This window comes from Scyliorhinus torazame, chromosome 2, assembly GCF_047496885.1.
Source record: "Scyliorhinus torazame isolate Kashiwa2021f chromosome 2, sScyTor2.1, whole genome shotgun sequence".
Lineage (NCBI taxonomy): Eukaryota > Metazoa > Chordata > Chondrichthyes > Carcharhiniformes > Scyliorhinidae > Scyliorhinus > Scyliorhinus torazame.
In genome coordinates this window covers 66,523,691-66,536,922 of record NC_092708.1, presented here as the reverse complement: position 1 = coordinate 66,536,922, position 13,232 = coordinate 66,523,691, and the positions used below count along the sequence as shown (strand labels likewise).

The window sequence follows — 13,232 nt, the reverse complement described above, 5'->3', positions numbered from 1 at the left end:
GGAACGCAGTAAGGCTCTGAAAAGTGGCCTCCAGGAAGGTAGCCAGTTTTACCGTGTTGTCCAGGTCCTGGGCCCCTTTTTCGAGCAGGCGCTGTCTCACATAGTTCGTTCGGACCCCCGCCACGTAAACGTCTCGGGCGGCGAGCTCCATGTGCTGAGTGGCCGTAACGGCCTGGTAGTTACAGTTGCGTGCGAGGGCTTTGAGGTCGCGTAGGTAATCATCTAGTGACTCCCCGGGCACTGGCGGCGAGTGGTGAAGACGTGTCGCGCGTATACCTCGTTCACAGGCCGCACATAGAGGCATTCGAGTAGTGCGAGGGCCTCTGTATAGGAAGCGGCTTCATCGATCTGTACAGAAATGCGATGGCTCACCCGTGCGTGGAGGAGGCTCAGCTTCTGTTCGTCAGTGACGGATGGCGTAGACGACACGGCGAGATAGACCTTGAAGCATCAAAGCCAATGTGAAAAAATTTATTTCGCCTCCGCGGCCTGTGGATCAAGTTCCAGTCTGCCAGGTTTGAGGGCTGATTCCATAGTTGTATTTTAAGCTGATTAAATTGATGCAACCATTAATTCACTCGCAGACACGTGGAGAAGTAAACCGTGGTTTTAATCAGCTTAGAACTGAGCCTGCCTGCGACCGGTACAACACTGAAGGCGGCCCCGCAGGCCAGCAGCTCTTATACTTCCTGTAAATGGGGTGGAGCCATGGGCGGAGCCCGTACATGCCCCAACATATCCCCTGTGGGTGAAGCCACACAATGGCCCATAGGTAGAGCCCACAGGGTTAATAACATAACACAGTGCACTGGTGAATTATCAGTAATTATACATTCACCACACTGCCCTCCCCATTGGTACTTGTATCACTGGGGGCCACCGGCCCTGGCACTGGCTGGTGGCGGGGGGCACCAGATGGGCCGGGACCATCTAGGCTGGTCCTGTAAGACACAAGACAGCATGTATGGTTAGACAGGCAGACGGGGTTGAGGGTATGGGTGAGGGGATGTGTGAGGGGTTGGGGTGAGGAGGTGGGGTGAGGGAGTGGGTGGGGTGAGGGGGGTCGGGTGAGGAGGTGGGATGAGGGGACACGGTCAGGCAGGGGGTCTCGCAGGAGCACCTCCGATCTGGGCATGGGCAACTTCCCGGTCCTTGGGTCCGCCAGCGACATTCAGTGCCATCTGCTCGTGCACAGTGAGGGGGTGCAATTCAGGTGCACTCCCTCCGGTTTTCTCCCGCTCCCTGAGGTTATGGGCATTCTTATCCTGGGGGTGGCACACAAACATCAACAGTGTGAAGCGGTCCGACGCATGCAGCCCAGCTATGAAGGGTCCTTGATGACATAGGTGCACAGGGCACCCGGCCAATGGCTGGCATGGGTGAGTGCAGCAATGTAGGTCAGGGCGGGGGTTGGACTGTCCACCTGTGGGGGAGGGAGGGTACAGGGTCACATGTGTGGGGGGTAGGGGGGTTGGTACCAGGGGCACAGTGCTGGGTACTCACCCTGGTTGCCCTGAGGAGGTTGTGCAGCTTTTTTAGGCAGTGCTCGTCTGTCCTGACAACCGGTCTCACAGCGCTGATGGCCTCGTCCACCTCCCCCCACAGACACCGAACGGTGGTGCCTAGGATCCTGCGGCGGGTCCATTATAATGTTCCCACTCACATGATGCCCTTGTTTTTCTCAGTGGAAAAGGCACAGATTTGGAACGTGTTGTCAAAGGAGTTTTGGCGAATTTCTGCAATGTACCTTGTAGATGGTACACACTGTCATCATTGTGCATCGATGTTAAAGATAAGGTAGGGTAAGGGAAGGTCAGGTAAAGTCGCCAAAGTCCCAGATGACCATAGGCTGCTGTCCCGTTTGAGGGAGAGAACTGACTGGTGGTGATTTAACCTGAGGATCACCACACGTCAGGTGTGGGGCAAGGTTGAGAAGCCGGGACTTCATGGATAACCCCAGCCAGTATGGGAATTGAACCCATGTTGCTGGCCCCCAGGGCCGGTTAGCTTACGGGGGGGGGGGGGGAGGAGTTCCAGGATTTTGTCCCAGCGACAGCAAAGGAAGGTAATATATTTCCAAGTCAATGTGGTGAGTGGTTTGGAGGGGAACCGCCTGGTGGTGTGGTTTCCAAGAATCTGCTGCTCTTGTCCTTCTATATGGTAGTGGTCATGGGTTGGGAATGTGCTATCTAAGGAACCTTGATAAGTTACTGCAGTGCATCTTGTAGATGGTATACATGGATTCCATTGTTCAATAATGGTGGAGGGTTTGGATTTTTCTGGAAGGAGGAGCCATCAATGGGCTGCTTTGGCCTGGATGGTGTCGAGCTTCTTGAGTGTTGTTGGAGCTGCACTCATCCAGGAAGAGGAGAGTATTCCATTGCATTCTTGACTTGTGCCCTGTAGATAGTGAACCGTCTTTGGGGGGGGTCAGGAGGTGACTTACTCGCCATAGAGTGCCTAGCCTTTGACCTGGCCTGGTAGACACAGTATTAATGTCGCTAGTTCAGTTCAGTTTCTGATCAATGGTAACTCCCAGGATGTTGATTGTGGTTCTATGGTTTACTTGAGCTCTTTAATCCTCGATAATATAAAACATGATTATAAAATATGTATTGGACATTTAAGCCCCCTTTAAATGACTTGTCCATCTCCCTATGTCCGAGTGGATCTCACCCCCACAACCGAAAAGATATGCAGAGTAGGTGAATTAACCACACTAAAGTGCCCTTTAATTGCAAACAGTGTTTAAAAATTGACCTTCTCATTCTTTTAGACTCCTAACCAACCTTGGGCGTACTTCACAAAAATGACTTATTCAGTAGTACTGAACACTGCATTAATTCATTGTTAAATAGAACAAAAGAACAAAGAAAATTACAGCAGGAGGGGTTATTGGGTTACAGGGATAGGGTGGAAGTGAGGGCTTAAGTGGGTCGGTGCAGACTCGATGGGCTGAACGGCCTCCTTCTGCACTGTACGTTCTATGTTCTATGTTCTAGCACAGGAACAGGCACTTCGGCCCTCCCAGCCTGCGCCGAACCAGATCCTTTATCTAAACCTGTCGCCTATTTTCCAAGGATCTACTTCCCTCTGTTCCCCATCCATTCATATATCTGTCTAGATGCACCTTAAATCATGCTATCGTGCTGCCTCTACCACCTCCGCTGGCAAAGCATTCCAGGCACCCACCACCCTCTGCGTAAAATACTTTCCACGCACATCTCCCTTAAACTTTCCCCCTCTCACCTTGAAATCGTGACCCCTTGTAATTGACACCCCCACTCTTGGAAAAAGCTTGTTGCTATCCACCCTGTCCATACCTCTCATAATTTTGTAGACCTCAATCAGGTCCCCCCTCAACCTCCGTCTTTCCAACGAAAACAATCCTAATCTACTCAACCTTTCTTCATAGCTAGCACCCTCCATACCAGGCAACATCCTGGTGAACCTCCTCTGCACCCTCTCTAAAGCATCCACACCCTTCTGGTAATGTGGCGACGAGAACTGCACACAGCATTCCAAATGTGGCCTAACCAAAGTCCTATACAACTGTGACATGACCTGCCGACTCTTGTACTCAATACCCCGTCCGAAGAAGGCAAGCATGTTGTATGCCTTCTTGACCACTCTATCGACCTGCGTTGCCACCTTCAGGGTACAATGGATCTGAACTCCCAGATCTCTCTGTGCATCAATTTTTCCCAGGACTCTTCCATTGACCGGAGAGTCCATTCTTGAATTAGATCTTCCAAAATGCATCACCTCGCATTTGCCTGGATTGAACTCCATCTGCCATTTCTCTCCCAACTCTCCAATCTATCTATACTTTGCTGTATTCTCTGACAGTCCTACTCGCTATCTGCAACTCCACCAATCTTAGTATCATCTGCAAACTTGCTAATCAGACCACCTATACCTTCGTCCAGATCATTTATGTATATCATAAACAACAGTGGTCCGAGCACGGATCCCTGTGGAACACCACTAGTCACTTTTCTCCATTTTGAGACACTCCATTCCACCACTACTCTCTGTCTCCTGTTGCCCAGCCAGTTCTTTATCCATCTAGCTAGTACACCCTGAACCCCATACAACTTCACTTTTTCTATCAACCTGCCATTGGAAAATTTGTCAAACGTCTTACTGAAGTCCATGTATATGACATCTACAGCCCTTCCCTCATCAATTAACTTTGTCACTTCCTCAAAGAATTCTATTAGGTTTGTAAGACATGACTTTCCCTGCACAAAACCATGCTGCCTATCACTGATAAGTCTATTTTCTTCCATATGTGAATAGATCCTATCCCTCAGTATCTTCTTCAATAGTTTGCCTACCATTGACGTCAAACTCACAGGTCTATAATTCCCTGGATTATCCCTGCTACCCTTCTTAAACAAAGGGACAACAATAGCAATTCTCCAGTCCTCCAGGACCTCACCCGTGGTCAAGGATGCCGCAAAGATCTTTGTTCAGGCCTCAACTATTTCGTCCCTCGCTTCCCTCAGGAACCTAGGATAGATCCCATCCGGGCCTGGGGACTTGTCCACCTTAATGCCTTTTAGAATACCCAAAACTTCCCCCCTTCCTTATGTTGACTTGACCTAGAGTATTTAAACATCCAGCCCTAGCCTCAGAATCCGTCATGTCTCTCTCCTTGGTGAATACCGATGCAAAGTACTCATTAAGAATCTCACCCATTTCCTCTGACTCCACGCATAAATTCCCTCTTTTGTCTTTGAGTGGGCCAATCCTTTCTCTAGTTACCCTCTTGCTCCTTATATACGAAAAAAAGGCTTTAGGATTTTCCTTAACCCTGTTAGCCAAAGATATTTCATGACCCCTATTAGCCCTCTTTATTGCGCGTTTGAGATTTGTCCTACTTCCGGATATTCCTCCAAAGCTTCATCAATTTTAAGTCGCGTAGATCTTATGTAAGCTTCCTTTTTCATCTTAGCTAGTCTCACAATTCCACCCGTCATCCATGGTTCCCTAATCTTGCCATTTCTATACCTCATTTTCACAGGGACATGTCTGTCCTGCACTCTAATCGACCTTTCCTTTAAAGGCTCCCACATTTCAAATGTGGATTTACCCTTAAACAACTGCTCCCAATCCACATTCCCTAGCTCCTGCTGAATTTTGTTAGACTTGGCCTTTCTCCAATTTAGCACTCTTCCTTTAGGACCACTCTCGTCTTTGTCCATGAGTTTTCTAAAACTCACGGAATTGTGAGCGCTATTCCCAAAGTAATCACCGACTGAAACATCAACCACCTGGCCGGGATCATTCCCCAATACCAGGTCCAGTATGGCTCCTTCCCGAGTTGGACTAATTACATACTGCTCTAAAAAAAACTCTCCTGGATGCTCCTTACAAATTCTGCTCCATATACGCCTCCAACACTACATGAGTCCCATTCAATGTTGGGGAAGTTAAAATCTCCCACCACGACCACCCTATTGCTCCTACATTTTTCTATAATCTGTCTACATATTTGTACCTCTACTTCACGCTCGCTTTTGGGAGGCCTGTAGTAAAGTCCCAACAATATTACTGCACCCTTCCTATTTCTTAGCTCTACCCATATTGCCTCAGTGCTCGAATCCTCCATCGTGCCCTCCTTAATCACAGCTGTGATATCATCTCTGGCCAGTAATGCAACTCCTCCACCCCTTTTACCTCCCTCTTTATCCCTCCTGAAGCATCTATAGCCTGGGATATTTAGTTGCCAGTCTTGCCCTTCCCTCAACCAAGTCTCAGTGATACCAATAACATCATATTCCCAGGTACTAATCCAAGCCCTAAATTCATCTGCCTTACCTGCTACGCGTATCGCATTCAAACAAATGCACCTCAGACCACCTGTCTCTTTGCGTTTATCATCTCTTCCCTGTCTACTCTTCCCCTCAGTCACATTGAGTTTATTGTCTAGTACCTTACTAGCTTTAGTTGCTGCCTCTTTACTGACCTCTAACTTCCTAATCTTGTTCCCATCCCCCTGCCACATTAGTTTAAAACCTCCCCAACAGTGTTAGCAAAAGCACCCCCTAGGAAATTGGTTCCAGTCCTGCCCAGGTGTAAACCATCCGATTTGTAATGGTCCCACCGCCCCCAGAACAGGTTCCAATGTCCCAAAAATCTGAACCCCTCCCTCATGCACTATCTCTCAAGCCATGTATTCATTCTGACTATTCTTGAATTTCTACTCTGACTGTCTCGTGGCACTGGTAGCAATCCTGAGATTACTACCTTTGAGGTCCTACTTTTTAACTTATCTCCTAGCTCCCTAAATTCTGATCGTAGGACCTCATCCCATTTTTACCTGTATCGTTGGTGCCTATATGCACCACGACAACTGGCTGTTCACCCCCCCCCCCCTTCAGTATGTCCTGCAGCCAATCTGAGACATCCCTGACCCATGCACCCGGGAGGCAACATACCATTTGAGAGTCTCATTTTCGACCACAGAAATGCCTGTCTACTCCCCTTACGATTGAATCCCCTATGACTATAGCTCTGCCAGTCTTTTTCCCACCCTTCTGTGCAGCAGAGCCAGCCACGGTGCCATGAGCCTGGCTACTACTGCCTTCCCCTGACGAGTCATCTCCCCCAACAGTATCCAAAACGGTATACCTGTTTTGGAGGGAGATGACTGCAGGGGACACCTGCACTGCCTTCCTGCTCTTTCTCTGCCTTTTGGTCCCCCATTCCCTGTCTCCCACACCAATCCTAATCTGCGGTGTGACCAACTCACTGAACGTGCTATCCACGACCTCAGCATCGCGGATTCTCCAAAGTGAGTCCATCCGCAGCTCCAAAGCCATCATTAGGTCTAACAGGAGCTGCAGCTGGACACACTTCCCGCACATGAAGGAGTCAGGACCGTCGGCCGCGTCCCTGAACTCCCACATTGAATGGGCGGCATGCTGGCAAGGTGGTTAGCACTGTTGCTTCACAGCTCCAGGGTCCCAGGTTTGATTCTCGGCTTGGGTCACTGTCTGTGCGGAGTCTGCATATTCTCCCCATGTCAGCATGGGTTTCCTCCGGGTGCTCCGGTTTCCTTCCACAGGAAACGTCCAAAGACATGCAGGTTAGGTGGATTGGCCATGCTAAATTGCCCTTAGTGTCCAAAAAGGTTAGGTGGTGTTACTGGGTTATGGGGAAAGGGTGGAGGTGTGGGCTTAAGTAGGGTGCTCTTTCTAAGGCCCGGTGCAGACTCAATGGGCCGAAAGACCTCCTTCTGCACTGTGGATTCTACGATTCTATGATTGTTTTGATACCACAAACAACAAATTACATGGGCAATGCAAACCCACATTCCCACATCCTGCTCTTTTTCCATAGCCCTGCAATTTTATTTCTCTTTTCAAGTGTTTAGCCAATTCCATTTTGAAAGTTTCTATTCAATTTGCTTCAAATGTCCTATCAGACAATAAATTCCAGAACATCATAAGTTGTTCTGTGAAAAAAGGTTATGAAGCGGATGCGTGGGGAGGACTACCTGAGCGTCCAAGAAATTGTTGGAAGCTGGTTGTTCCTGACTTTCCTTTGCAAAATTCCGTCTTTCCTGCCAGAAGACACTGCTGTCTGTACTTCTAACCAACTCAGAAACAGGGAATTGATTTTGATCCTTAATTTGCAATTCAAAGTTTTAACGCTCCTCACAAATAACATTGTGCTCCCACCATGTGTTTTTTTAATGTCTTGTTACAATTGATTATACATGGTTTCAGCCCAGTGAGTGCAGGGTAAAACTCCATTTAAAACAATATTAACATAATGATCATGAACATAATTGTAGATGATAATAATTCATAAACAATTAACTTCTTTTTGCCAAAAAGGGTTAAGTCATTTCACATTGGTGACAACAAACTACTGGTTCTATGATCAGTCAAAACATTGCTTATATTTCAGCTACACATGGGGTGGTATTCTGCCAACTGGCTGATGGGATTGGTGGCAGGTGGTGCAAATAACCTGGCAAGAGCCAAAAAGTCGGAAAACCGATGGTATGAAATTACATTGCAATTGTACCAATGGCACAATAATGGCAGGTCAGTCATCACACTGACAGGTGGCACAAACATCATTTGGATCTCATGAATACCCGATAAAACACTGCCCACCAGTGTACTGTCAGGACTTCTGATCTTACATCAAGCCAACGTGAAATCACGTCATTGTCAAACCCGATTGCTCAAGAGTGGCATGCACAAGGCAGTCCTCAATTTGTGGGCTACGTGGTGGCACAGTGGTGGGCACATGGCGTCGAGGACAATGGCTCGATCCCGGCCCCGGGACACTGTCTATGTGGAGTCTGCGTGAGTCTCAACCCCACACCCAAAGGTAGATTGACCACGCTAAATTGCCCCTTAATTGGATAAAAATAATTGGGCACTCTAAATTAAAAAAAAAACAATTTGCAAGAGACTTTGAGGTGAGTGCAACAAAACCTTTCTGCCATAGTGCTGCACTGCTCCTGCTGTACCATTCACCACTCTGCCTGGGCAGACTGGTTCCTGCCCTCCATCCCCTTGCGGAGGTGGTCTTCATGTACAGCACTCTGCTGCTTGACCCATAGACAATGCTGTGGCACTGTCTCAGTTCAGCACTCCTTCACCCCCCACTAACTGTCCTATGCTGCCAGGACCTGTTTCAAAGTTGGTCAAAGTTCAGGTGGAGCATGGGAGCTTCAGAGGTTATGGCCTTGGGCAAAGGTGGTTGAATCAAGGAACATCCTTCTTTTTGAAGCTGCGAGCCTTTTCTCCCTGGACATCCTGCATGGACTGGTGAAGACAGGTGAGCTGGAGAGAGTGATATGAGTGTTGAGGGGAGACCTGATAGAGGTATACAAAATTATGAGGGGCATAGACAGAGTGGATAGTCAGAGGCTTTTCCCCAGAGTAGAGGGGTCAATTACTAGGGGGCATAGGTTTACAGTGAGAGAGGCAAGGTTTAGAGTAGATGTACGAGGCAAGTTTTTTACGCAGAGGGTAGTGGGTGCCTGGAACTCGCTACCGGAGGAGGTGGTGGAAGCAGGGACAATAGTGACATTTAAGGGGCATCTTGACAAATACATGAATAGGATGGGGATAGAGGGATACGGACCCAGGAAGTGTAGAAGATTGTAGTTTAGTCAGGCAGCATGGTCGGCACGGGCTTGGAGGGCTGAAGGGCCTGTTCCTGTGCTGTACATTTCTTTGTTCTTTCTTTGTTCTTTGTGCTGGACTGGCATTTAAATATGGCGTCAGGACCTTTAAACCCATAAGCTGAGGGTAGGTGGACTAATCAGCTGTCATCCCACCGGGAGATTCCAAGGGGAACACGTCTGTGCATAATTAATGAGAGAACAGAATGTGGCGCCGGATCCCATCATTCTGGTCGGCGGGAAAGGCACCGCTGGACCTGCCCATCATCCCACTGAGTCTCCGAAACAGAGAATTCCACCCCATGGTCACAACAGGAAACAGATAAAAGATGTGTTAATGGCTGAAACAAAACTGTTGATTTCACATGAAAACACATAGTGCATTAAAAAATTTAAGCTTAATCAATACCTTTGAATTTGGTGAGTTGGTGTGGATTTGGCTCCACCACTTCATTGTGAATAGAAAGGCCAGGATGTTTGGATTGAATTTTGTCAAGAATTTCAATGTCCACTTCACCTGAATGGAAATAACACAATATTTCTGTCCATGAATTCATTCCAGCACATTTTCAATAGAAGTACATCAGCTGCATTGAATCTGATAGGATTCATTTGTTTTAAATTTCAAAAGTTCAGATCAATTCTAAATAAATTCCAATGATCTGAAACAGTGCAAAAACATATCACACTAAATGAATTTTATTGAGTCTATTTTACGTTTTCATTTAAGATCATACATATGGGGCAAAATTCTCCGGTATCGGCGCGATGTCCGCCGACTGGCGCCCAAAACGGCGCAAATCAGTCGGGCATCGCGCCGCCCCAAAGGTGCGGAATGCTCCGCATCTTGGGGGGCCGAGCCCCAACCTTAAGGGGCTAGGCCCGCGCCAGACGAATTTCCGCCCCGCCAGCTGGCGGAAAAGGCCTTTGGTGCCCCACCAGCTGGCGCGGAAATGACATCTCCGGGCGGCGCATGTGCGGGAGCGTTAGCGGCCGCTGACGGCATTCCCGCGCATGCGCAGTGGAGGGAGTCTCTTCCGCCTCCGCCATGGTGGAGACCGTGGTGAATGCGGAAGGGAAAGAGTGCCCCCACGGCACAGGCCCGCCCGTGGATCGGTGGGCCCCGATTGCGGGCCAGGCAACCGTGGGGGCACCCCCCGGGGCCAGATCGCCCCACGCCCCCCCCAGGACTGGTTTCATCTACGCCGATGGGACAGGCATTTTAGCGGCGGGACTTCGGCCCATCCGGGCCGGAGAATCGTGGGGGTGTGGAGGGGCGCCAACCAGCGCGGCGCGATTCCCACCCCGCCGAATATCCGGAGCCGGAGAATTCGGCAACCGCCGGGGGCGGGATTCACGCCAGCCCCCGGCGATTCTCCGACCCGGCGGGGGGTCGGAGAATCTCGCCCATGAGGTGAATAATAATCACAGGAGATTAAAATTACTCTGATATTAATTGAACAGTGGAGATAGTTGAAGCAATAAGGGAATGGATTCCATACCATGTGCAGAGGGATCCTTTCTAACCTGATGTGTAAAAATCCCAAGAAGGGTAAATTTGCCACTGCAACGAGTAATGGAGAATGTTTTTTCATTCATTCTCGGGATGTGGGCATCGCCAGCTAGGCCAGCATTTCTTATCCATTCCGAATTGCCCTTGAACTCAGTGGCTTGCTAGGCCATTTCAGTGGAGGATAGTTAAGAATCAACCGCATTTCTGTGTGGGTCTGGATTCACATGTAGGCCAAGCCAGGTAACAACGGCAGATTTCCTTCTCTAAAGGACATTAATGAACCATATGGGTTTTTACGACAATGGTTTCATTGTCATCATTAGACTTTTAATTCCAGAATTATATGGAGTTAAAATTTCACCCTCCGCCATGGTGGGATTCGAACCTGGGACCCCAGAGCATTATCTCCATCTCTGGATTACTGGTCCAGCGACAATACCACTGTGTGACCCCGTCCCTGTACCAAAGTAGATGAGAAAAGTAAAAGGAGATCATCTAGGTAATAGTGGCCTTAATACAAGATACTTTAAGATAATAACAGAGAAGCTTGTCAATGTGATGAAAATCAGGTGCTAAATAGATGGCAAAATAGAAAAGTCAAAAAATGATTAATAAGGCAAAGAGGGATTATGAAATTAAATTATCAAGCAACATAAAACAAATTGTAAAATATGTTTCAGATACACCCTTAAGAAAGGAAAGGCACTGGTGGGAACATCATCACAAAGGGTGAGAGGGAATAATACCACAAATACTGATAGAGAATGGCAGAAAAATGAAATTATTATTTTCCTTCCTTGTTCACTGTAAAGATAGAACAGATAGACATGGTAACAAGATTAGTGGATTTTAAATTAGAAAGGTGATTTCCGAAATGGATTTTTCAATCACAAAATAAGTAAGGCCCCTGGTCCAAATAGATTGCATCCATTCATTTGAATATAACTAACAAAGAGATGGCAGAGACATTAATGTATATAATGAATACTTTATTGGAAAAACACTTGTGATGCCAGAGGACCATAAGACCATACGACTAAAGACATAGGAGCAGAATTAGGTCACTCAGCCCATCGAGTCTGCTCCATCATTCAATCATGGCTGATATTTTTCTCACCCCATTCTCCTGCCTTCTCCCCATAACCCCTGATCCCCTTATTAATCAATAACCTATCTGTCTCTGTTTTAAAGACACTCGGTGATTTGGCCTCCACTGCCTTCTGCGGCAAAGAGTTCCACAAATTCACCACCCTCTGGCTGAACAAATTCCTCCTTATCTCTGTTTTAAAGGATCGTCCTTTTCGTCTGAGATTGCGTCCTCTGCTTCTAGTTTTTCCTACAAGTGGAAACATTTTCTCCATGTCCACTCGATCCAGGCCACGCAGTATCCTGTAAGTTTCAGTAAGATTGTCGCCATCTGGGATGGCCACTTACAACCAGGAACAGAGAAGGTCGCAAAGCACAGTGGGAAAAATGGACAATGCGAGATTCAGGCAGGCTCAGAGCCTGAAATGTATATTTGCGAGTGAGGAATCCAGACGGTATCGAAACCCAACCGATTAGCATTTGATGGACCGATTAGCATTTGATGGCCCATCTCCACCAGACAAAGGACTGGTACTTGAGTGACTGGTGCAGTCCCAGACATTTCAGCGCCACACCCTGTATTAGGGAAGCGTAAACAACAGGGTCAATGACCGCTTGCGACATGTCCAGCTATCAAGGCACACACCCATTTATTGGTTTGAATCGAACATAGTGATCAGGGATCACCCAATTAGTGGGGTCCAAACTGAAGGACTGCCCAAAAGAGCGCGAAAACCCCCAAGCATAAGAAGAGAGTCCACCATGTGTTCACCCTCTTTGTGCACTCCGGCTCCGACCATCTCCAATGGCAGCACCACCAGAAGCAAGTTCAAGTTCAACGCTCGCTACCAGACGGATGAGCCCAGCTGAGCAGCAGTTACTTCTCCAGACCCGATAGACCCAGACTCGAACAATGGCCACTGTTCCTCTGATCTAAGCCGGGTGCCTGAAGTTAAGCACAGGTTGTCTTAGTCGATAGGTGTAGTTTAACTAGTTGTGTTTCTGTTACATGATTAATTGTGTGTGTAAATAAAGTACACTTGACCTTGAACTGACTAACTGATGTTTGGCTCTATGATCGATAGCCGGTTGAACCTTGTGGTGGTTGTCATAATACACACATCAGCACATGATGGTGCAGAGACACACACTGACTGACACACTGCAAGATCAATCAACACACACAACACAGCAGCCAATCACCAGTTAGGGCACGGTCACTATAAAGACAGAGGGCACTAGTTTTCCCGCTCATTCGGGATGCAGCCTCTGAGACAGACAGAGCCCGCAGTCAGTAGCACAAACATCCACCATGTGCTAGCAGTATAGGCTGGTCAGGTTAGGCATAGGTCTTCAGTCAATCTAACATAGTGTCGACCCACAGTGCAAGTATGTTTAACAGCTCTTAGTTAAATAAAATAGAGTTGTACTATTACAAGTGTTGGTAGCCTGTCTATGTTACTGCTAAGGTAAACG

The 13,232-nt window shown here is 47.8% G+C and overlaps 1 protein-coding gene across 1 annotated transcript in view; it reads right to left on the bottom strand.

Annotated features, from left to right (window-relative positions):
- LOC140406662 (histamine N-methyltransferase-like) overlaps positions 1-13,232 on the bottom strand; it is a 78,923-nt gene that overhangs the window by 35,480 nt on the left and 30,211 nt on the right. The window contains exon 4 of the mRNA XM_072494667.1: positions 9,567-9,674. Coding sequence (XP_072350768.1) covers positions 9,567-9,674 — 108 coding nt within the window. The remainder of the gene's footprint in view (positions 1-9,566; positions 9,675-13,232) is intronic.